Raw genomic sequence first — 26,255 nt, forward strand, 5'->3', positions numbered from 1 at the left:
GAGCATGCGTGATGCAAGCTGAGGACAGATGTGAATGAGAGCAGAGACGCCACGGAAAACTAGCAGGAGGAGAAAAAGAGAGTTGAGCCACACTGATGTAAGTCAACGAGAAGAACAGATAAGGGCAGGGAGGTGAAGGAGGAGGAGTAAAGGGAGGGTGGGGGGGAGAGAAGAATTGATACCTACCCTGCCCTGCTGCTATCTAGCTCCCAGCCTCTGGACTGGCCTGTTCTGGGCTGGGCTCAGCTGTCTCACTGGGGCAGGGCGACCCCAGGGCCACATGCCTAAACACAGGGAAGAAGGGAAGGAAGGAGGAGAAAAGGGAGGAGAGGAAATGTTCGTGGGAGAGTAAAGGAAGGAAGGAAGGAAGGAAGGAAAATAAAGGGGAGTTAAAAGGAGACAGAGAAGAATAAATCTGAAAGAAGGATTGCAGGATCTGTAAAGACTAGAAGAGCAGACGTAAACAGGAAGCAAAGAGAATAAAGGTGTCAATACTCTGATCGGAGAAATAAGGACACTTGGTGAGCCCACACAGCCGGTCTCTTCTGAGAAACACATTTGCCACATTCATACACACACATACACACACAGCATTCATTTACAGAGGTCTTATTATGAAAGCCTCTGTGGAGTTCCGTTCTATTGATCCGCTGCTTTTTTCCTCTCAAACACTTCCGCTTTTTACACCTTGCCCCGTCGAGAGTGGGAGGCTGTTTTTTTCTGACTTTCGCTCCATCTTTCCTGTCCTTTCTCTTGTGTCTTTGTAACCTTTCCGCTGCACTCACTCACTCGGCGCCGCCACCAATGCGCATTTATCGGGGTTGTGTGAGGGTTCTGTGTGTTATTCAGGCCTGGTGACATTTTCCAGCACTGTGAAAGTCCTCTATTTTTTTTTTCTTCTTTTCAATAATAGCTGGATTGGAGGCATAAAACTAATGTTTCACGCCTCGAGAGCGAGGAGCAAAGAGAAGAGGAGAAAGAAGCTTGAAAGAAACGGAAATAGGAAGAGAGAAAAATGGAAGAAAAAAGTACTAAAAGTCTTAGAAGGTCACTCATTCTATGAAAGGCGACAGGAGTTTCGCCACCCTTCCTTAAAAATCTCTCTTATCTTCTCATCTTTCCTCAATTTCTGTCTCTTTTTCGCTCAGATTGAGGTGCTGCTGGTAAAATAAATATTAATTGCCTCTGGAATAAAAAAATAGGGCACTATTCCTCCTCTATCTCACCAAAGATGAGTCTGTCCATGTAGAAGTAGTGATGTATGGACGCTACCTTGCTGGTATTAATAACAGCTTAATGATGTCTCTGACAATTCCACCAGCTAATTTAACGCTGTGTTGACCACGCACGCACACACACACACACACACACACAAACACACACACACACACACACACACACACACACACACACACACACACACACACACACACACACACACACACACACACACACACACAGACACTGAGCCACATACTTATGCAGGCACGCTGCTGCTCGTGAAACACACGCTCCATGTGCGCATTCACACATGCACTGATACAAACACACACACACACTAAGGGACACAACAGCATCGGCCTCCTAATCAGCCAGAGTGATTACCTGGCCCGCCAACACCGCTACACAGGCTATTTATCAGCAGATCTCAGCACACTGTGCAGGTTATAGCAGCATAAGGAGTAAGTTATTAAAAGCATGCACACTTGACTTATTCCACAAACCTCTTCTGCCATCCACACACACACTGGCACACAACTGCACACACACTTACAGCATCTTCCTCTCCACTGCGGCTAGGGCTGCCCTCTGCTTCCCCGAACGAGTCGTCTGTGGGGGGATTCTGTGCGTCGGTGGGGGGGTCACTGACATGGGAGGCGGAGGACTTGGAGGGGGAGCTCTGCCTGGGAGCTGGGGTGGGTGCTGCAGGGCGAGAAAAGCTGAGTCCAGACGCACAGGGCAGGACAGTTATATATATATATGTACATAAAAAACCCAGACAGACACGATAGATAAGTGCTTACGTGAGTTGGTGGATGGTGTGTTGTGGAGGTGACTGGTGTCAGATTCATTTGGGAAATGTCAAAGTCGTCACAGTCGTCCGTGTCCTGGGCAGTGCCCACACGGCTGAAGTAAGTGCTGAATGCATCTGAGGTTCCTGCTAAGTTGGGCTGTTCACCCTTCTTTGATGGCATGGCCGGAGGCTTTTGCCAGCTGAAAATCCTGAAGGGAGAGGTAAACATTAGTCACATAGAACTACCACAGGAGACCCAAATTCAAGCATGATCACTGATATCAATGTGATCTTGAATTGAAGTCTTGATGTGAAGATGTTTTGTCAAAACATGTTGAGCTTGTCTCAGTTTTATATATTTTTGGACTGTAATGAGATTATAGTAAAATAAATTCCACAAAAACTAAACTAACTACCACTTGAGGTACATATTGTTCCCCATTCCCCCCATCAATACTCTATTGTTCTCTAATAAGGGTATTATGTCCAAAAGAACAATAAAAGAAGTAATACCAAGCCAAACACAGGTCTGCCTTGATTGATATTGAATCATTTGCAACTTTGCCGCTAAATTGCAAATTGTGAGTCATGATTTCGAAAACAGACAAGGAGAAATATACTGTTCAGTTCGTCAGTTAACTCATAACTCAAGGTCTGCCCACCTTGAACATCTCCTTGCTTAACTTCTTTGCCCGCTCCCCGTGTTGTGGACTCGACGACGCCGAAGGAGAGGGAGCTGAGGCGCTGGCTCCTGCACCTAAATGGCTATCGCCGGCTGGAGTCACAGTGGTGACGGAGGCGAGAGTCTGGAACATGGCAGCGGGCAGGGTGCCCACAGGTTGGGCAGGGAGGTAGGCTGTGGGGGGGAAGGCTCCGGCTGCCATTGCTGCCCACTGCTGCTGGGTGGCAGGGAAGATGTTGGCCTGACCCCAGATGAGAGGCTGGCCACCTGGCAGCACTTGGGCTACTGGGCCGAGAGGAGACTGGACTCCGAAGGCCAGTGGTGTTTGGGCTGCGAATGCCTGCTGGGACCAGTGGCCAGGTGGGACTGCTCCCATTGTCACATAACCTGGTGGGGAGCGGTGAGAGACGAAACAATTAGAGATAGGCAACAAGAGATGCCGATATTTTGCCCAATTTTAATGAAAATGTAACAATGTATGAAAAGAAGAGAGAAGTTGAAGTGATTAGAATATCCACAGCGCATTTACTCACCATTGCTTTTCTTCCATACACAAACACACACACATAGATAATAACCTATGCATCACAAGAGAGTGCTGGCCTACTTCTGCCTGCGGCTAATGTGGTGTCTCTTAATGGTCATGGTGAACTATCGTAATTACCTCTAGAATGAGGCAGAGTCGTTATGAAAAGGCAGAGCACGACACACACTCATTAAAATCACTCAAACTCATCAGTGGAAGCTTATTCTATTACACACTTGCTGGTTTTCGCTTTCTGGTCTCCAGTTGTTACCTACAGCAGAGAGAGCTGACATTTAACCTCAGACGCCCCACAACATTAACATATGCAGATATGATGAGGGAGAGAGCACGTGAGGGAAGAGGAGAGGAGACGGACAGAGGTGAGGAGGGTTCTGGGGAGGGTGAAGAAAGAGTCCAGAAAAAACAAAAAAAGTGTGAAATACACCAACACGTAATTTACAGGAGCAGTGTGCATACTGAGGAGACTCCACTACAATCAGCTCAGCATGATTTTTTACTTTCCCTTGACCGCCACAGTTGCCTCAGCCACAGGTAAATCAGTGGCATCTGAGGCAGCAAGCTAATGATGCATTTCATATTCAACACACAACCAAACACCACCTTTTCTCCCCTTTCCCCTCCCCTCATCTACATTTCAATTCCATTCCATCCCTCTCTCTATTTATCTCCCACACCCCAATCTCTCTTCTCTTCTTCTCTATCCTCTGCCTTCAGTCTCTGAATCTTCTGACTCTCCAGCTCCCTTTCATCTCCTTTTTCTTGACTGACTCTCTCTCTCTCTCTCTCTCTCTCTCTCCTGTGTTATTTTCCCCTTCGCTTGTGGCGGAGGTGTATTTAAGCAGAAAATTAACAAGGTCCTACCTGAGGGCACAGACGCGGGATTGAAGGGAGCAAATAGTTCTGTGGGAGGCTGCAGGCCCTGCGACGGGTCGAGGGTGTTGGCTGGAGAGGCGGGAGTCTGCGCAGGTTGTGATTGGAAGGAGGGAGAAAAGACAGTGTAAATACAGTTAGGGGTTTTATCAATTTAAACCAGAAACTGTGGATGTGTGACGGCGACTCACCGATGGAGAAGTGATGTCAGGTGGTGTGGACATGTCTCCGAAAATCTCTAATTGGTTGATATTCTGAGAATCAGAGAAGGCGCACACTTGCGGTCAGGCAGGATGGCACCACTGTTATATTAAATACATTATCTTGAAGCAGTTTACATTCCAGTGCAACATGCATCACACACCGCATGCAACACAGAACTAGCTAGGTATATTCGTGGCACCTACCTCAACACTGTGGCCGCAACACAGAGGAGGTAACAGAGAGGTGAGGAAGAGATGGGATAATGAGATGAAATGATTGATTATGATGACATACCTACCAAAGAGTTATCACAATCTTTTGACATCTGCTCCAGATCAAGATTCTGGATCTAAAAACAGACTACCTCCCCCCCCCGTATCATTACTGTACCGACGTCTTCTTCTGGACAACTCATTAATGTTCTGCTCTTGTAGAAGATGAGCGGTGTGCCTCAGAGGGAATAGCTATCAAAGACGGCAGCCTTTCTATTTGATCTGAATTTGTTCTGTATCGTTCTGTTTCCTTTCACAGTCTCCCCTAGATCCTTCTCTTTAGTATCTCCCCCTTTTTCACACATTAATAATATCTTTAGGCCGGTGGCGAGTGAAGGAAACTATTTTTAGTTGATAAAGGAATTTAAGCCTTGAATACATGGTCAGAGATTTGCATAAATCATGGATGTGGATAATTTCTTTAGAGATAATGAATGTTCTTAGAATATCTTCTCTCTCATACTGTAGGTCACACGTAGACCACAAAGTTCTATCAGAAAATGGATCTGTGTGCATGGTTGGTTTTTTTTATAGTTATGACTCCAGATGGGTTATGTTATGTATTTTACAGAGAGAGGAGGGGGCAAGGAAGATGTAATATGGACTATTGTTGCTGCACATTCTGGTGTAGAAGATAACAATCACTCACCAAGACGATAAGCTAGATATCTAAGATAGGCAAAATGGTTACGCGGTTACTATCCACAAGGACTGATAATGTGGTGTCTACGGGACTAAATTCACAAAACTAATTGATAGGTTCACTTCTTAACCTAAAATACAATACAATTCCCACAGTGCTTACTTAACAGTTGGAGCGCAGCACACTCTTGTCAATAACACAGGGGCTTTGCTGGCATTCAAACAGTACAGGAAGTTGGACGTTTATAGACTTTCTGTCCGCTTTGCGTTCAGTCGCTTGACTCAGTTTGCTTTACACATGCAGTGGGGCTATCAGAGTGTTATGAAAGCTTTAATAGTTTGCTGTGAGCGGCTTGACTCGGTGCATGAGTCTGCAGGCCAGATGACCGCCGCTCTGTGCCCCCCCCCACCTCCCAGTTCTCCAACAGACACCCTGACCTTTATGTCCACTCCACCTTTCTAGGACCTCCGCTTGGTGCTATTGGCGTGAACGCACGGTTGCACACGCGGGTGCTCAACTCTACTCCTGCCTCAACCTGGTTACTATGGCAACAGCAAGGTTGCATGTTTTATTCATAAACAGACAGGGGTCAAGAGTTGGGGTGACTTACGACTACAGAGGAACCAAAGTAGTGCAGTGCAGATGAGAACAGGAGACATGAGATCATCTGAGGATAAGCCTAAAGATGCAGTCCCCCCCCCAGTTTACAACAAGAGTACTGTGCTTTGTATGACACCTTACCTGAGTCACCATTTCCAGGTCTAAGTCTATCAGATTTGCCTCTGCCACAGTTTTTCCTTGTTGGAGGGGTTGATCATGAAAATGATGATGTTGTTGATGATGATGATGATGATGGCGGGAGGTGTTTTGCTGTCCGTTCTGCAATCACAACCCCATTGTTAGATGGTATGATGGGTGAAAATGTTCTCACACACAAACATATTAGTTGTATTTCACACACTCAAAAGGTGAGACAGATGAGAGTGAGGTGAAATGAGGCTTGTTTAAGAGGGGAATGTGATGGTTTGCAAGTGTCTCATCACAATACACACTCTTGTATACACACACACACACACACACACACACACACACACACACACACACACACACACACACACACACACACACACACACACACACACAGACCAAGGTTGTTCTTTCAAGTCTTTGAGACCAAGTGAAGATTTAAAGAGGTTTAAAGATCATCTCTACCTTTAGTCTAAACTACAGCTCTGAGCTGGGGTTTAAACCCCCTTTGTGTTTCTGTAAAGCCCGCTCCCCTGAGCCAGGAACCGTAGACTGAGACAGACCGACAGGCAGGCAGACACAGACACAGGAGCTGGATTAACTAACTGTGATGCTGTGATGTATGTGAGAGGAACATGAGGGGGTATGTTACACTATTGGAAAAAATTATCACTCCAGACAGTTGCTCTCTGTCTTCACAAGCTACATCTCCATCAAATTAATGTTTGTGAATTACATTTGTGAAATGAACATTTTAAATGACAGGAAACAGCTAAAATGTATTTATCTTAGTGTTTATTACCATCAACAAAATGCATGAAAAAAACAAAAACAAAGCACAAAATGACCTTATCCTACTAACTAGTCTGTGTTACAACAACCTGATATAACTTACACATTCCTGCTTCTGAAATACACGAAAAACACATAAAAGAGCCATACTAATGTATTTGCATTTACCTATCCTGACTGTCCAAACAACCTTATTTCAGCTACAGCAGACTAATGACAGACTCTGACAGATGTTTCTCCTGAACTGGCACTAAATCATAATGAGCAGACTGGAGTTGGTGCATTACAATATTGCTGAGTGTGTTCTTTTCTTTGGATGAAAGTGTGAGATATGGCCACCATTAGCTGATAATGAATAACAATAACAGCTTGCCCAATACTAATCAGTTCTTGAAATACATTTTTCTACTGCGTGATTTTTTTTTCTTAACGTCTGGTGTCATAATGATTTATTTCTGATGGAAACACCTAACAATACATTTTAGGAATATGTCCCGACAGTTGGATTGAAACATACAGCAGCTACCGTGTCATCGCTAAAAATTACAGTCAGCTGATGCACATTCCTCTGTCTCTCTCTGTCCATCCCTCTCTCTCTCTCTCTTGCCCTGCCAATTATACCTCTGTGCCCATCATATGCTCTTGCCATCTCTTTGCCCAGCCCTTTATCTTATCAGTACAGCCGCCACCTATCAATTAGCCATCTCGGGGGGAAATGGTAATTACCTGTGCACATGTGTTCTGCATACAATTAACACAGCCCCTTTAATTAACGCCACCTTGCTGACCGTTGCTCCCCTCCCCCATGTGGCCGATCAAGCCGACAACACTGCTGAACCGTCACATGCAAACACAAACAAAATGTGACACAGACTCACAACTCTGAGCAAAATACAACCAGATTATAGTCGTGTTTCTATCTTTCATTTATTTGCTCAGTCAGCTTTCTCTCTCTCTCTCTCTCTCTCTCTCTCTCTAACACTCACACCAAAACCAACACAATGACACAGGCTATTTTTAAAGTAGCCTGTATTTAAACCCAATAAACTAAGGCCATCACATCATATCATATCATGCTAATCCAGGGTTTGAGGAGACTTGATGTGCTTGGCTTGTTGGTAATATGCTGACCTCTACATGTGGACTCTGAGGTAGCGAGGCGTCTGTTGATTCAACACTCTCAGTTCTTACAGGGTCAAGGGCTCAGTAGATTGAAATGGCCTCATGTGTTTGTATCCATGTCTGTGTGTGTGTGTGTGTGTGTGTGTTATTGATTTGTCATCGTTTAAGAAGGTGACAGAGTAAATAACAGAAGAGATTGCTTTAGACAGGAGGTCGCGTTTCTGCCACTGGTATCATTTCATCAGCCGTGTAGTGTGTACACACGGAGACCGCAATGATCTCGACTAATGCCGCTGTTCGCTATCAATCCTCTCCTGCCAATGTAATAAACTGTAAATCCACTATAAATAAGAATGGTTAGAAAACTTATGTTGCCACTGGTCACCTCCCAATCAGTGATGTAAGAACAGGTGTTACCACAGCTTTCATACCATGTTGGCAAGTATGGAAGAAGTTGAAAACATACAATGTTCATGTAGTATTTCAAGATTGTTACATCCAATGCAATCCATGTGGTCACTCCACATAAACAGTAATGCTGCCTAAATGTGTGTAGTACATATACAGTAAATACCTTTAACAACATTGGGTTTTATTTATATTCTACTGCCATCAACAGTAGCTTTGCTCTGTAGTTCTTTCCACTAAATGTGTAAAATTTGTATCCACAAGAAATTTCCCACTTTTCCTTGAGGCCGCTCACATTTACAATACAATGTGAACACAGCATTTTGACTGCTGATGGAAGAGACCTGCTGTGACATCACTGACATGCTTGAAAGATTCAACCCACAGAGAGCAGCACAGCAGCAGTCTTCGAGTCAGGATTTATGTTACAATTAAATAAAAATGATCCTCGAATTACAATACAAGCTGTCTGCCACAAAAAGAATTTCTTACATTTCTGTAATCCATTTATATTTCTCTGATCCAGGTTTATATTTACTCCCTCCGACTGACTGGTAAGCAGAAAAGATTTGAATTCGGCAAATTTAAACCAGAATGGACGACTCGTCCAATTGGTTGCACAACAAGACAGAAATACTGTGTTTGTTCACGTTCAGACACCTGCCAACACAAAGGCAATCGAAATAGCAGCATGTGTTGTGGGTTGGGTGAGGAGAGAACAGAAATACGATGGTGCCTGTAAGCTTCTTACCAAAGCCGGGGATAATAAGCACCCAGAAAACGGAAAGCCTGATTCCCAGCCTACCAAAATTCTTAGAGCGGGATTCTGACTGCCAGTAGTGACGTGGAGGAGTCCAGTTTAGCGGGTTTAAGGATAAAAGACCGTCTGCAGCAGATTACACACAGAGATGGTAGGCTTTGACTGGACTGAGGGGAATACTGGACTTCAGGATAGCAACATGGAATAAGGTGTTGAAATCCATTATGCAAACACATGCACATAAACTCTTACAACCTGACATCAACACACAGACACACAACAGTGGCCTGGTTATTGTGACTGTGGAGGTTTTAGCAGATTAAATTAGGCAGCAATATAACTAGCACCTTTATAGGCAGATAAAGAACAGTTGAGTTATAGTGCAGCCTGACAGTGAGCAAGGTCATCTTTCATTATAACCACTGGCAGCGGGAGCCAGTAACTGATGCTTTAAGACATACCCCACACACACACACACACACACACACACACACACACACACGTACCATACATTCACACACAAATTGTGATTTAGATTTTCAATGTAACTTATATGCATGAACAGGTTGAAAAACGTCCTGAGATATTAATTCAAAAATATGAGGTCATGCACATTTATAGTCAGGCGTATATATTTTACATCCATGAGAGAAAGATATGACAGTGACAAAACGTGCCCCACGCAGTCTGGGATAAGGTCATGCAGGTTTATACTGGATTCACCACTGGCAAACCACAGCCAGGCATGCTTCACTGAGCAAACTGACATGACACAAGCATTCACAGACACACACACACACACACACACACACACACACACACACACACACACACACACACACACACACACACACACACACACACACACACACACACACACACACACACACACACACACACACAGAGTATCCAAGTTAACCATAAGGAGCAGGCACCACGGGGCACAAGGAGATAGGCACCAGCCACAACAGCTACAGCACAAGCAGAAGAGCAGCACAGCACACTGCACAAGGCACTGGGTCCCAGCAAACCTCTCAGGGAAAAAAAACCCCCACAGACACACTGGATCATTGTGTGGAAGGTAAATATGTTACGAGGAAGTAAGCAACGCTGCAAATTCACGAGGCTCTAAAAGGAGACGCTATCCGAGGAAAGGCTTTGCACTGAGAAGAATCGAGTAATGGTGGGACATCTGAGAGGTTTGTCTGAGAAGGGGAGGCAGGCTGGGGGGCGGGGTGGGGTGGGTAGTGGGACACTGGCAAACACACGGTCACTCACTGGGTGTCGCTTTGGGACGTCATAGACCCCTTCCTTCTGCTGACTGGTGGGAACCTACACAATTGGCCAATAGAGTCAGAGAACAGCCAAGAGAGCCTGTTACCTCTGGATTTATCAAACAATGAAACAGTCTCAACACATCACTGTTACAGCACTGCGACACACTGGAGGCCAACATAAAACCCTGGAACCTGGCTGCTCGGGAATCAAATCAATCACTAGTAGAAAGAGAGTGCGTGCGTGTGTGTGCGTGTGTGTGTGTGTGTGCTCGCTGTCATAATCAGAATTAAAATCTGTGGAGTGAGAACTCATCTACTAGGCTAATCAGTAGACTCTCGGCCTGCGGTGATGGTCTCTCTCTCTCTCTGTCTTTCTCGCTAATAAAGAATGGATAAGGCTGCTTATCACACCCACAGACATGTAATAACTCAGATTGTCACACACATGGAGACATGTAATATCTCTATGTCACACAGGGAGATAGATTTGACAGTGTGTGCAATGAGAAAAAACAATGAGTACTGATAGTAAAATGCTGATATGTATCAATCCTGGAATTCCTATAGTTTGTTTTTTTCCCCCTGCTGTTTGAAACATACGGTGACACAATGTCTGAAGTTAAGTTATATTCTTTGTTAGCTGAATGTGTCCTAATCAGACTGTGTGGTGAATGAAAAATAGCACTGATGAAGAACGTGGATATCTATCTAGCACAGCCTGTCCCATTCTTTCTCCTCCTCTCATTGCTTTTGTTTACTTCTTTCACATGTTTATTTCCAGAAGCTTCCATCTTTATTCATACATTAGTTCCTCTGTGGCTGGAGGCTGGCTGAGGCTCACGTTCCTTACGTCTTATGTGTGTGGGGGTTTGTTTGTATGTGTATGTGTATGTGTGTGTGAGCATGTTTTTTTTTTTCTTTCAGTTTGTGTATGTGTTTGTGCACGCGCCATCGCTATTTTCAATCCATTTTATTTAAAGATCAAACGAGAGGCTGGTGATTAATCTTTCTTTCCCCCCCGCTTTCTTTCATCTCCCCGGGAAAAGAGGGAGGGGAGAAAGAGAGGAGGGGTCTGCCTTCCACACAGGCAGGAATAACCTCCACATCCCCTCCACACACACACACACACACACACACACACACACACACACACACACACACACACACACACACACACACACACACAGTACCCTCCCCCCTCTTCATCCCTCGGAGGTCTACCCACGCCTCTGAGGAGCGCACCCAGAGAAAGGCTTGTCTCCCTGGGGTAGCTAGCTTTAGCAATCAGGGCCCTCTAGAGAGCGTTGGCTGGTTGTTCGCCTCTGATTCTTATAGTCTTTTATTTCCTGTATCTACATTTTTATGAGTTAAAGTTTTAGGAGCAAACCACAGCATAATTATCCCATAGCTAGCATTTATTAGCCAGCCAATTTAAATGCTTTGCTGGTAGCCTCACCACAGTGTGTATAGTTTACAACCGACTACAAGATGATGAAGATGTAACCGAGACACAAGCGAAAAAAAGTCGAGCCTGTGGAGTACCTGATAAATGCTCTCTTCTGATTGGTCGCGGATGGGTTCGTGTCCCGCTTCAAACACAATGTACTACAACATCAGCAGCAGAAGGGAAGACAGGAAAAAGAAGTGAGAGAGAAATTGGAAGATAAAAAAAAAAGTGGTGAAATTGCAGAGGTGATTAGTCAAACAGCATTGTCAATAGGTTCTCATTTAAAAAAAAAAAAAGAAGCAGTTGAAGAAAAGATTGGGCTCAAACATGGAAGGGGATTTTAAAGCAGACAGAAATTCACAGCAGCTGAGAAAACGAACAGATCATCTGGCTAATCGGGCACCCTAACTGGCAGACATGCACACAGACACACGGTTACGGGCCGATGAAGAATGATGTCTCCCCGTATAGACATCTGCCTCACTGTCACCAAACAAGGGGGGCTGTCTCCCCACAGTGCACACAGAGAGGAGCAAGCTGAACTAGAATGCAGCAGGTGAAAGCAGCGGTGTGATTGGTCAGGAAGTTACCTGGTAGACTGGGTCCTCCAGATCCTCCTCCAGTATTGTCTGCAGATGAGCGGCGGCAGGAAGAAAAAAAAAAGAGGGAGAGATCAAACAGGGAGGGAAAGAAGAGCGGAGGGGAGAAGACAGAAGAGAGGGAAGAAGCGCAGAGTTAAGCCGGTGGAGTAGAAAGAGTAGGCGGAGAGCACAGCAAGACTTAGCAGCTTCCCAGCATTCAGATAATCGTTTGGTAATCATAAAAGAGAGAGAGACACACAGACAAAGAGATAAAGAGAAATTAAACAGCAGAGATGTAGAGAAGACAGAACAGAGGAAGGTGAAATAAGCACAATGGGCCACTGATGAAACCTGAAAATGGGTGCTCCTTATGTTTTTTTTCGCTTGCTTTGATGGTTTTTTATTCAAGTCTTACTTGACTCTACTGTCAAGAGTCTCTCAGATGAAGCTTATTATACTTACGGCAGATGATTAAGGTAAGGGTGAAAATGGGTAAAAACTGATAAGAGAGAGCTGTTAAGTGTACCTGGTAGACCGCCTGCTCACACTGCTTGTCTTTCTGGGCCTTCTTCTCCATCTCCTCTCGCTGCTTTATCTCATAGATGAGCTGGAACAGGTCCCGCAGGTCCAGAATCACAGGCTCAGCCTAGGAAGACAAGGACACATTATCCACCCATTAACATGCTGCCATAGCAGAGGGCATGACAGAGTGCTCCAGCAAAAAAAGTATTAGTATAAGTAAAGAGTATTTTGTATCGTTTACCTCACAATCGTAAATTTACTGCTGCTTGTCCAATGTTTCGGCAGCTGATAAGCTTTCAAACTCAGGGAGATATAACTCAAACTAGATATCCTTAACAATATTTTATATTCTCTTATATTCTTGGCAATGCACCTCAGACGTCCGACCGATAAGGCAGAATGAATCAGAGACACCTGAATGTGTTATAGACAACTGGTTATGGATGATGCCACTTGGTTACAAGCCTGAAATAATTTAAAAGACCAAAGGGATGTCTTTGTCCAACCAGCATGCTTCATTTGTGAATTTTGGCTTGCGGGAATGTGTACCGCCTCTCTTGTCAGGGAAGCAGAAGTACTGACAACAAACCAGTAAGATGACTCACAAACTTATAACTACTGTCACGGCACAACAAAAAAAGATTTGTATAGTACAACAGTGTTTCAGACCTAATTATTGCCTGCAGCTATGTGAAGTGTACCCAGAGTTCACAGACTGAGCGCTGCCTTGCATAAGTCGCTCTACTTTAGTGTTATCTTTCTTCAAGTTGTTCTCAGCCGCACATTGCTCATGACAGACACACTTGGGTAAACGGTGGCTCCTGCTGAGCCAACAGAGAAACATATTGTCACTCTGTCAGAGTCAGATCATCTTTGCTTTCACAATACATAATCTATTCTCTATCTTTTTCTCTCTTTTTTTTTTTTTTTATTCCCCCGCCTCGACTAAAATCTGGAGGTAAGAGAGGACACAAAGAGCTTAAACAAGCATTGAATTTTTGGGTTGTAAAAGTAGAACGCTTCTAGGATGATTTACGGTGTGTGGCCAGCTGATAGGACCATAGAGATAAGTTAACCTCAGCACTCTTGATTCAGGTGACTGATTCAGAGCCAATGGCAACAATGACAAATGATTTTGAACAAAATGTAGTAATAGAGGCTTTTACTGTAGGTACAATGTTCTGATAAAATCTGCACAGATCAGGATTTCTGGGTGGGGGAAGACTCTCCAATCTCCCTGAATTTTAATGCTACAGATTCACCCTTTTTGCTCAAATTTCACAGAATTCCCCTAACCTGCCTCATCTAAATCAGGTTCAGGTGGTGATTTCCTACAATTCCTAAAATGCCTTTTGACCTGCCAATGAAATAAAACATCCTGTACTGTGAGTATCCGGGAAAAAAAAGGTTATGGTCACATTGGACTAGTTATCCAAGGTAAAAATGAGCCATCAAACAACAACTAGAAATATACAATGCACCTTGCACTTGAAAAACTAGCTGATTTTTAAAGGTGTTAACATGCTTTAGGCAGGAATTTTCCATTAGGAGTGAAATATAAAGCTTGTTCCTTACAGCATGTGAAAGCTCTGTCCACAGAAAGCTACACTCATCAATGATGGCTGAACCACGTTAACACTTTTTCATTTGCTGTTGCTGTGATGTGATGTGTTAATGCTCAAACTTTGGTTTCAAATTCAAAAAAGATGAAAATAAAAGATTAAACAACTTCAGCTTTGTGGATTTGTTCTATACCTACCCTCAAAGTTGACATTCATATTAATTACAATTGTTACTTTTCTCAAATGTTATGATGTAGACTGTGATGTACTGAGAGAATGACTTTGCAGACTGACTACAGAGGACAAGTATCAGTCCTTTTCTACACAAAGACTCCTCTATAACTACTGTGTGTCTCCGTCAACCAGTGACGTTGTAGTTTACATTCACATCTGTCCAGACTCATATATTTATAGTGAAGACTTTGAAAGAATTTAATAAAGGTATACACTGTATTTTCATTGTATGTGTTCAACTTTGGCCAATAAAGCTGATTCAGATTGGCACCAAGATTAGTGTCACAAATTCAGTATCTGACCAAATGTGTAATATATTCATAATCTCCCATTCTGTTTCTGAGTTATGACGTTGAATAACGGGCAGAAAAGCGTTTTTACAGACACACATGATGTCACAGTGAAATTGACCTTTGGGATATAAAATGTCATCACTTCATAATTTTATCCTATTAGACTTTTGTGTAAAACTTAGTCATAAATAGTGTTTGAATTGTTGAGTTATGGCCTAAAATTAGTTCTGTGAGGTCACAGTGACCTTTGACCTTTGACCACCAATATCTAATCAGTTCATCCCTGAGTCCAAGTGGGTGCATTTGCCAAATTTGAAGAAATTCCCTGAAGGTGTTCCTGAGATATTGCGTCGACAAGAATGGATGGACAATCCAAATGTATAACCTCAGCCTCAGCTGTTGCCGGCACAGAGGCAAAATAACATGATTTTCTTGTGCTGAGGCTTTGAGTTGAATAGTTAGCCAATTACTTTTGAATGTACTCCTAAACTGGGCTGTTCGGAACAACCTTAATGACGACAGAGACACTTCGTTAATTCACATCAAAGCGGTTACGTTCCAATTACAGCCTCAGCTATAAGTTCTCTGCTTTCATCCCTCTCATTGTCTGTTCCACAACTAAAAGTCTGAGTGCAAGCAAAGTCTACAATGTTCAAATCTGAAAATGGGAGTAAAATATAATTGCAAACTTTTCTCAGGTGCATATCTTTTCTTTCTTTTTTTGTTGGTATTTTTGGATAGTGGGCAGTGACATGGCGCACAGGAAACATGCAACAAAGGTCCCTGTGATGTTGTGTGGTATGCGAGTAACAATTCAACTACTGGGATACTCCGTAAACGACAGCTCAGTTGACTGATGAGAACTTGGCCTTTGCTACGCTGTTCTGCAGGGAAGCATTTGGTGAGAAACATTTTTTTCAGAACAAGTGTGGCTGGTGTATATGTTGAGTACAGCCTGTTGTTCGTGTGTGTCTGTGTGTATCTGTCTAAGTCAAAGAGCCACGGTTCATGGCCCAGGGAGGATGGATATGCCATTAGAGCTGGTGACACACACTCAAACCCTCATCGACTCACTATGGGAAATCAATATGGCTACAGAGTGAGCCAGCTGGATCCAAACTAAAAAAGCCAAGCACATAGACACAACAACAGCAACAACAATCATAACAGGTCCAAAAGAGGTGATCAATATCATATACAGCATGTTTCTGCAGGACTGGACGTGAGCACTTTCACACAAAGAAACACACACTCACCAAAACCTGGAGCTCTACAAAGTAAACTGCTGTTTGATGCATGGCACAAAGAGGCATGAGCTTGTGTTTAAGGGTCCTCATCTAAATGTCAAGAGGTTCATCCCATTGAAAAGGCTCCTGTGAAACAAACATTAACCTACACACAACAGGTGCCTGGCAAAACATGAGGAAAGACTTGCTAAGCACTCTATTAACCTATATCACACTCATATTTATTTTTTCTTGTATGTATTTTATTGTGCTTTGGACCCCCATAAGCTGTGTCCTTAATAAAGTCTGAATTGAAATGTGCAGCACACACACACACACACACACACACACCACACACACACACACACACACACACACGCACACACACACACAAACACACACACACACACACACACACACACACACACACACACACACACACACACACACAACACAGTTCCCTGACACTGACCGACTGTGCAGTCTTGATAGCTACGAAGCGGTGGTTCCCTTCCTTCCCGCATACGTAGCCAAAGGCTCTGTGGTCCGTGATGTCCTTGGCAATGTAGGAGATCTCGTGGACCGCATGGTGGTGTTGGAGGACCTGAAGGAGACCATGACACAGGGTGTTTGATAACTCATGCAGATACAGTCAAAAAAAACACTACACTATAGTTCTTTTTCTTCAAAGATTAGGACAATTTTCTTCTTTCAAAAAGTACTTTTCTCAAAGTATTCATGAATTTTCAGCATACCGATAATGCATAATTATAAATTAATGAATATAATTGAATATTAATGAATATAAATATAACAAAACACAATCAATTCTTTGCCAGTAAAGCACTTCATGAAAATAAATCATACTTTGTGGATTCATTTGATTAAATTAAGTTTCTCAGGTACAAAAGCAAAATATTACATCACAAAATTGGGGACATGAAGACACTTATTCACACACACATACACATACATACAAGTGCAACTGAAGTCCCTTGACTTTTCCAAAAACTGCAACCTGTTGGAAGTGAAAGTCACATGCACACCCCCCCCCCCCCCCCCCCCCCCCCCCCCCCCCCGGTGTACACACAGAAACAAACACTCTCACACAGAGGTCTTGTATCATCTATTAAACTGTTTCTAGCTCCCCTGCCCTCTCTAGTTTAGCCTGGGTGAGGAGTGCCAAGCTGGCATTGCCCGTGGCAGATGGCACTGTTTTTCCTGAGGACAGAGGGGGGATCAGTGACAATCACAGCTCGGCAAGCTGTCGACTTGATCACTTCATCTGTGCCCTCACTCACAGCACACACAAACAAACACACACACATTTACAATGTAATATGCAATAGCCTCTGTGTTAAGTCACACTAAATGTCTGCTTTGTTGTTATTGTCAGTGCCAGCTGCATGCTGGGAGCAGAGACACACAGTCAACATAATGACCTAGTAGCCCTTGAGTGCATGCTAGGGGTTGGAGCATTATACATCAGAGGCTAAACACACACATCTGCTTTCTTTGTAGCTCCTCTAGAAGGAAGTAATGGCAGCGTAGAGTGACATCAACTTAATATGGGGGCACACACACACACACACACACACACACACACACACACACACACACACACACACACACACACACACACACACACACACACACACACACACACACACACACACACAGCCCCAGCAGAAATAGATAATCATTGTGTGAGTCATGGCTTCTAAATTTAATAATTAGAGTAATTATCATTATTATCACCTCTGATTGACCTGAAATGACAGCTAAGGCGTTGCATGTACACACAGACACGCGCACAAATCACACACACCAACACCAGCACACACAGCTCATTTGCAGAGGTTATTGAATTATCTCTGGGTGGGTGGTGAGGTGACAAAGAGGAACTCTGATTCAAAGACAACAGAGAATGAGAAGACTGCATAAATTCAATTGCTCTATCTTATCGTGGTAGCAAGTACAGCTTGCAGAGTAGAAACACAGTACATATGCATACAGTCAGTGGCTACTTTGTCTGGTTTCCAGTGCTGAAAAAACCCTCCACAGTGGTCACATCACAATCAACCTATTCCCATTTAAATGAGCTTAGTTTGGTTGACATCTTCACACATTCAACATTCAGGAACAATCTTAATACTGTTGAGAAATGATAAAACAGGCACAAAGAACTGGATCAATGCCATGATGGGATGAATCAGCTAATTTTCATCAATGGTCATGCATGCTTAACTGTTACTGGTACTGATGCTACTGGCTGTGTATGATAGTAATTTATCCTGGCCTCTTATCAACATAATTGAAAGAACATGATTACTGCCAATATTAAAATGATAATGAAACATCCAATGACAAATCAGTGTAGTCTGAAGAACAACCCTGTCTTATTAATAATGAAACTGAGACATTTTTTTAGTTTAATTCTATATTTATCGTGTCGTATACACATGTGGCACATTTTAGTGTGATTGTGATTTCATTGTATTATTGTCAAACCTGGAGTTCTGCAGCCTTCTGTCCAGTTTTAGTGATTACATGAAGTACAATCCTTTTATTGTTGTATGTATTGTTGCATTTCCTTAAAGGATCTACTGTGAACTATTGGTGTACTGAGTTGTTCTTTTGCACACTTAAAGCAAAACAAATCCTCTAATCTCTCATCTATGAGACAGTTTTGGCAACAAGAGTGTGACTGACTGCTGTTTCTTGCAAAACCATTTAAAAATATTTTTGTTACATCATTCTTTGCAGAGTTTGCAGAGACAGAACAATGAGATGAACTCCCAGGAGGAGGTCCGCTGCTAGAGCCCACACGTCTGGCAGCATCAACTATCACATGTCGCTCAAAGTTGCCTAAATAGATGCACTCTCAGGGGAAGTGAATTGTTTGCAAAAACAGGTGGTTGCATTAAAAAGTCGATACTGACTGTGTCTCTGTCTCTCCAGCATTGTTGATATGCACCGCTAGTGTCTCTCTCACAATCTCACACACACAGTGTCAGTGTCTCAGAGGGACTGTGGGCAGAATGCCCTTCAGCAGTTGCTGGCCAGTGAACCAAGATATTCCCCGTTATGCTGGGAGTGGGGAGGGAGAAGGAGCAGCAGCAGGATACTGACTCTCTCTCCTCTTTGCTCTTCACATCTCCCTCCTGGAGGGGAGACAACATTAGAGAGCCTGCAGAGGCTGTCCAGTCTCCAGCCAGTAGGACAGGACTGAGATTAGCAGTCAGCTTTGAGGTTTAATTAGTTCTTTGCAAGAGGTAGCACTGCTGTGGTTACTCATACAGAGCTCTCTGTCAGTCACTAACACACACACATGCACCTAGGTTGGTCTGTACCAGTATGTTTATGATTATTAACAGTGTGCACAGTGTAGTTCAGAGAGAGAGAGAGACAGAGAGAGAGAGAGAGAGAGAGAGAGAGAGAGAGAGAGAGAGAGAGAGAGAGAGAGAGAGAGAGAGCAAGAAAAAGAAAGTTAGAGAGTGGAGAAGATACAAACATACACATAATGAAGTTCCTCAAACAAATCTCTCTCTCATGTCTGTCACACACACACACACACACACACATACACAGACACAGACACAGACACACGTACGCACGCATGCACGCACACACACACACAAACACACCCATTTATCTGCTTTCTCACCTCCTCTCATGCCATGGGATCCACAGGGAAACTCTAACACCCCACTAAAACCATGTCCTCACCCTGAGTCTCACTTCCTGCCTTTCTTGCTATGACACCCTTGGGTCTACCTTTATCAAACCCCACTTCCTCTAAAGCTAAACCCTCAGTGAATCCTCTCATTCCTCTGTGGTATGCTCTGTTGTTAAACATAAAGTTTAGAAATGATGAAACCCAATCAACAGTAAAAAGCTGCACTTCTCCTCTGTCTTGTTAGCCTTGCTGAAGTTGCATCTCTGTCCATGTGAATAACTTCGCTCCAGGGTCTTTTCTAAATAGCTTTCCTCTATGTTTACTTTTTTTTTTGCATAGTCCTCTCTGTTGGCTGAACTGAACTAATTTGATCTTTCTGATTTCATTCTCTGAGGGAGCAGCAGGCCAGCGAACTCAGCCTTTCACTCTTGTGAGTTGTTGACCTGATGTGGTGAAGCGGCCCTGATGAGACTGACAAAAAGAGCTGAGGAGGTTGGTGCGAACTTGTGTGTCTGTGTGTGCGTGCGTGTGTCTGTGTGTGTGTGTTGAAGCACAGAGACAGAGGCTGACAGAGAGAGAGAGAGACATGCTGGCCTGCCCTATGTTAGATTAATGTCTCCCCTCTTCTTCTCCTCCATCTCGAGCACCACCTCCTCCATCCTGCACGACCTTCCCTCCTCCCAGAGAGAGACCATCCATCCATTCGTTCACCCATACATCCATCCGCCCATCTGGCTGACTGATGCACAGGAGGGGAATGAGACTGTCAAGATCCCTGAACCTCAGCAGAGTCATTCTGTGTCTCTCTCTCTCTCTCTCTTTCCCTCCCTAGCCATTAGGAGTGGTTGAAGGACTGATAGTAAGGACAGCATATCTCTATAGTTAATATTAATGTGCAGAGACAGAGGACAAGGTCTCCCTGTAGAGAGCTTTACTTCGACATATGCTCACTGATTCTACACCTATCCCTCTAACTCTGTTTCAGTCTGTGTCTGTCCCTCCCTCCCACCCATCCTACCTAGATCTGTCTTTTTTCACATCCTCCTTTCCTCTCTCCCTTTCTTCCTTGGCCTTTTCCTCCACACCGTCTCCCCTTTGACTCCACACCTCCCCTATCTATCTCCGGCTCTTTCTCTTTATCCCTCTCCATCTTTTGGTGTAGAGTTTGAGGCGTCAGGACGGGGGGAACGAGACAAAGAGAAATGAGGGTTATAAAAAGAGGAATGAAGGATTGGACTGTTGAGGGATGAGTTTGGCTGCATGCAATATGGCTGCCATGTGGGAGGCCACTGGTTACTGTGTCCTGCCTGCCTCATACCTGGCACTTCTGAATTACTGCTGGATACACACACACGCACACACACAGCGACATCCAGCTCCTGTCGAGGTGTAAATCTCAGGCTTACCACGTCAGCTACTAAAGCCAGGTGCAGAGCAGCAAGCTTCATTTTCTATTTAAACCAGACTGCAGATTCACAATCAGACTGACTGACAGGCAGACAGAATGAAACGGATAGCGCACATTGCATATTTAGATGATATCACAACAGCAGATGTTAATGCTGTATTATGTTTTCCAGCTGCCAACATAAATAAAAAATATATAATATGCACAAAGGACTCAAATAGGTTACAATGAGCAAACTCAGCCAATCACCTTAATGGACTTTTAAGAAGTTTTGGGGTTTTAATGGGACAGAAACGTTCCATTATTGACACAAATAGAAGGCAAAATGGGCTGTTCAGTGAGGCTTCCCTCCATGAGTGCTGAGTATCATAGGGAATGTGAGCATTATATTTCTTGCTCAAGGATACCGTGACAGGTATGGCCAGTTGGGGGATCAAAGCTAGACAATAGCTGTCAGAGGATCCTTGAGTAAGAAATTAAAAAAGAAATCACTTCACTCTATTGGTCACTTTCCCTTGAGCTTCAAAAGCACACATACTATGCAGCAGCATTTAACGATTTAATTCACACTCTTCCATAGATGACAAGACCATGACTTAAATGTCAAGAGTTTACATTCACTGGGTTTTGTGGGGGTTTTGGTTATTCTAAGATCTAATTTGATAGTAAGAAAAAAAGCCTGGCAAACTGATTGAAAGAGGGAACTGAGAAAAACCCCCAGAAAAACCAAGGAGGTCTGATAGCAGGTGGACAGTAAAGCCTGCATAGATCAAATCGATCAACCAGAAAAGCAGCCGTGTACGATGGACAATGCATAATCCAGGAGCATAATATAAAACCAGTGTTGTGGCTGTTTGCAGGGCAGCAGACAATGGGATAGCCATGTTCTCTCATCTACTGAGGCCTTGTTCTCAGGGTTTCAATTAGGGCCTCCTGATTTCCCCAGGGGTCACTCCCTCTCATGAAGATGCCTCATTAACAGAGGAAACGCACACAGAAATGCCGTATGCAGGCACACGCACACATACACACAAACAAACAAATATATGCACACACACACAAAAATGCACACACACACATATTTTCTTCTGAACCTACCCCTGACTTCTCATCAAAGATCTTGATCCCTCCAAAGGAAACAGTCAGAAACACTTTCTGTTTGTGTTCTCCTTTAGACCTCGCCGCTGCAGCTATACCCTGCGGACAGGAAGACACACACACACACACACACACAGAAATAGAAATGTATTCAAAAAGCCATGTTACCCACCTTGCTCTCTAGAAAACATGTTCTCATTTGATTGTATAGTAATCTTTTACTTGTCAATCAGTGAACATATACATATGATGATGTCTCTACAACATCAGTGCATGATGGTATCATTGGAAAACCAGCTAACAAATCATCAATTTCTACACCAACAGTATGTATAAAATATTCAGAGGTGTGCTTATGATGGATATTAACAATCATTACTTGGACAAAACTTTTTGCGTAACTCTGGTGCTGGTGGTAATATTTGGTAGATATTAATTTATTCAACACCTGTTACACCAAAAAAGCATAAATAATGATTTGTGATTAATGGATAAGGAAGAAAACTGGTTAGAAAGTTGTTTTTTCAAACACTGTTTACTCTAATACTGTACACCGTGACTTTGTACGTTCACATTTTTTGTCATGCAGCAACTTGACAAAATGACAGAGATCAGATATGACTGAAGAAGTGAACAAGGCAGGTACAGCAAGAAGGTTAATTGCAACATGACAACATAACTGCCCCCTGAACATATCATCCCATATTGATGATTTATAACTCTTAGTGTATCGAAGTGTGGAATTTCCCGCTTTAAGTTGAACTCGACACCATTTGCATACGTGAGTCAGAAAAGGAGAGGAAAAGAGAGGAGCGAGATCAGAGGATTGAGAGAGCTGGGGTAGCAGAGGGGAGGAGCGGTTGGAAAGAAGAGGTGGAGAGATCAGAGAAAAAGAGTTGATGGATTTCCTGTCTGAATAAATGAGGAGGAGGGAAGCTGTTTGATCAATGAGCTGTCTATCCTCTCCTCACCTTTCTACACCTCAGCTGGATAGAGTTTTCACTACACATAAATAAAACGTAAACCTAATTTTGCCAATTTAAATACAGTATCTCCTGTAGAAACTGGATCCAATGGACAAGGACGATTAATAATGAATAAGACACACTCCACACTGACTGTATTTTCAGACTTTTTCAACATACACACGAGCAAAAAAAAGCAAAATCTAGGCTTTGTATAAAGTCTGTTATGTAAATATGTTTTCCATATGCGTGCTACATAACATATTTCACGAGATCAGCTTGTTCATTAGGGTCGTTATTTATAAATGAATAAAAAATGGCCTATTTTTCTTCATCTTTATCCTCTCTCTCTCACCTATCATCCAAATTATTATCCTCCTATATGCCTTCTCTCCTGTGCTAACTGCCCCATCTGTCTCCCTCTCCCTGTAATTGTTCCTGTCCTTGCAAATGAGACATTCACCCCAATCCCCTTCTCATCCATATGGCTAACCTCCTCACTTCCCCCTGCACTGATCATCATCACCCCTGTAAATTACAACAGCCCTATTTTTTTTATCCGCATCCTTCCACCCTTTGCGACAAACTATACATGCATGCACGTACACACACGCGCAGTTATGCTGTGATGTACAATACTTGCATATTAAAAAGCTGAAGTGTAGAATATGCATGAAGTTAGAGAACTATTTATGGACCGATAACAGTGTTGGCTATTGATGTTCGGCGGCTTTTGTGGATCTGTGGAAGTTAATGCGGCTCTAGGCAATCATTTTACATCATTTCTGGGTGTTAAAGTCTTTTTTGCACATCTAACATGCGAAGATGCACGGCGTAAAATAAATGAGCAAGCACATTTTTAATTTAAGACACATCGGAAAAGAAAAAAAAATATATGAGAGAGAGACTTTCTTTACCTTGAGCTTCATCATTGAGTCCTGGCAGAGTTTGTCTCCACGGGCTGCGGTGACCTCATCCAAGCCGATGAGCTTGGCCTTGTAGCGAACGCCATCGCCCTTAAAACGCCTGATGAGAGCCGCCTCGCTGCGATCCTGCCCTGCAGACACACACACAAACACACACACACACACATATAAACGCTGCAGTCCACAGTACATCTTCCAGTCAAGGACCTCCATCTACCTCAGACCAGTGCTATTACCTTGGGATCATCAATCACTTAGACCACAAAAGACTTCAACACTAATCTAACAAAAAAAAGGAAAAAAACAACAACCACAGCACAGGTCAAAGCTACTGATGTTAGCAACATCTTGTAATGTATCAGATCAGAGGTATGCATGCATTGAACTGTGGTATTATATGAATGGCACTAGTCAATACACTCAGACACATGAATCGATGTAGTTCAGCGGGATTAGAGTTCAAACTGTGACTGCTCTCCTCTCTCCGGCCATTTCTCCCGCAAAATAATGGCGTGACATTTTGCTCTTATCTCCTCCTGTCTCCCCCCCTCCTTCCTCTCTACTCACCCTCTATTGTGTGTGAGATTGTCAGCATTGTGCACACGCATTGGTGAGTGTCGGCGAAGTCGTCGCGTGTTGACCTTGCTCTTGTCCAGGAAGTCTCTATGTTATCTCCTGAAGTGACTACCGCGCTCCTCCTCACACACAATACAGAGCGGAGGGAGAGAATAGGCGAAACTTGCCTTGTCTTTGTGTTGCACTCTCTCCACCTTTCGCCAATTCGGTTTCTCTATCTCTGACCTGCAGTGCGCAAACATTTCATCATCAAATATTGTATAGGGGGGCCACGCTCCTGCATCTGTGTGTGTGTCTCTGCATTGTGTTTCTCAGCATGTATACGTGAGTGAAAGACTGCAAGAGCGATAGTGAGAGGGAGAGGCATAATGATAATGCAGCATATTCAGATAATATATTGAGGCATTAGTTCTGTACTCTATAACAGCGTGACTCTTGGAAGGTCATAGCCGGAGTGATGGAGAGGTCCCACTCCTCCTCTCGTCGTTCTTTCACACTCCCTCCATTCACACAGAGTCCCAACAGCATTGCAGTATACTACAAAATGAGCCCTTTAACCACAGGAGAGCATCATGTTATATGGCACTTTTGAATCATCTTTGTCCAACACTAATCTCTCACCTCCCCCAGCTTTTGTCTGCTGGCCCGTACACACACACACACACACACACACACAAACATGCCCGTTTTTTAAATGGTTCATTTGCATCACCTGAATTGAATCTTATTTACACTGGATTTTAGAGGTTGGACAATGTTTAAGGACGTTTAAAGCTACAAAAGGCCTCATTAACATCGAATAAAGAGGATTCTCACGGTTGGTTGTTTGGGTGAGCCCTTGCGGTAATAGCACTGACTTGTTAAAAAACTTCAAAAAGCAAGTCTTAAAAATCCAAGCCTGCTAGAGATCATATTTGTAAAAATTCATTTGTCAGTGAATCCTTGTCCCAAGTGAGGGTAAAAATGGGAACACTGTCTCAAAGAGAAAAACACTTCACTCTGTTTCCCATTGATAAAAAATAACACACACACACACACTCCAACATGACGTGAATGAGCTCATCCCTCTGAATCACTGAACAGACACACACACACACACACACACACACACTCAGTCACAGTCCTACTTGGGGTAATTCACGATTGTCTGCCTCAAAGTCTGTGGAGACAAAAGTGCTGCAGAACATCTGTCCTTATTTTGGAGAGAGAGCGAGAGAGAACGGCGCCGCCGCTCTCTATTGTGTCACGTCTCAGTTGGGCTGAGATTAGAGTAAGTGATTAAACCACCCGAGGATTGTTCTGTTCAACATGGAGACGTTTGAAGACATTTAAATATTGCCTTCATTAAACTTGAAACAGTCCCGTGAAATGTGCATACAGGCGAGTACACACATTAAAAA

The 26,255-nt window shown here is 43.4% G+C and overlaps 1 protein-coding gene across 1 annotated transcript in view; it reads right to left on the minus strand.

Annotated features, from left to right (window-relative positions):
* Positions 1–202: 202 nt before the first annotated feature.
* The window catches only part of dab1a (DAB adaptor protein 1a), a 41,867-nt gene continuing 15,814 nt past the window's right edge, over positions 203–26,255 (minus strand). The window contains 15 exon segments of the mRNA XM_062424351.1: positions 203–284; positions 1,755–1,923; positions 2,025–2,043; positions 2,046–2,207; positions 2,209–2,223; positions 2,677–3,083; positions 4,105–4,201; positions 4,305–4,367; positions 10,340–10,393; positions 11,881–11,943; positions 12,376–12,414; positions 12,893–13,012; positions 16,676–16,807; positions 22,389–22,487; positions 24,271–24,410. Coding sequence (XP_062280335.1) covers positions 203–284; positions 1,755–1,923; positions 2,025–2,043; positions 2,046–2,207; positions 2,209–2,223; positions 2,677–3,083; positions 4,105–4,201; positions 4,305–4,367; positions 10,340–10,393; positions 11,881–11,943; positions 12,376–12,414; positions 12,893–13,012; positions 16,676–16,807; positions 22,389–22,487; positions 24,271–24,410 — 1,661 coding nt within the window.

This window comes from Scomber scombrus, chromosome 8 (genome assembly GCF_963691925.1).
Source record: "Scomber scombrus chromosome 8, fScoSco1.1, whole genome shotgun sequence".
Taxonomy (NCBI): domain Eukaryota; kingdom Metazoa; phylum Chordata; class Actinopteri; order Scombriformes; family Scombridae; genus Scomber; species Scomber scombrus.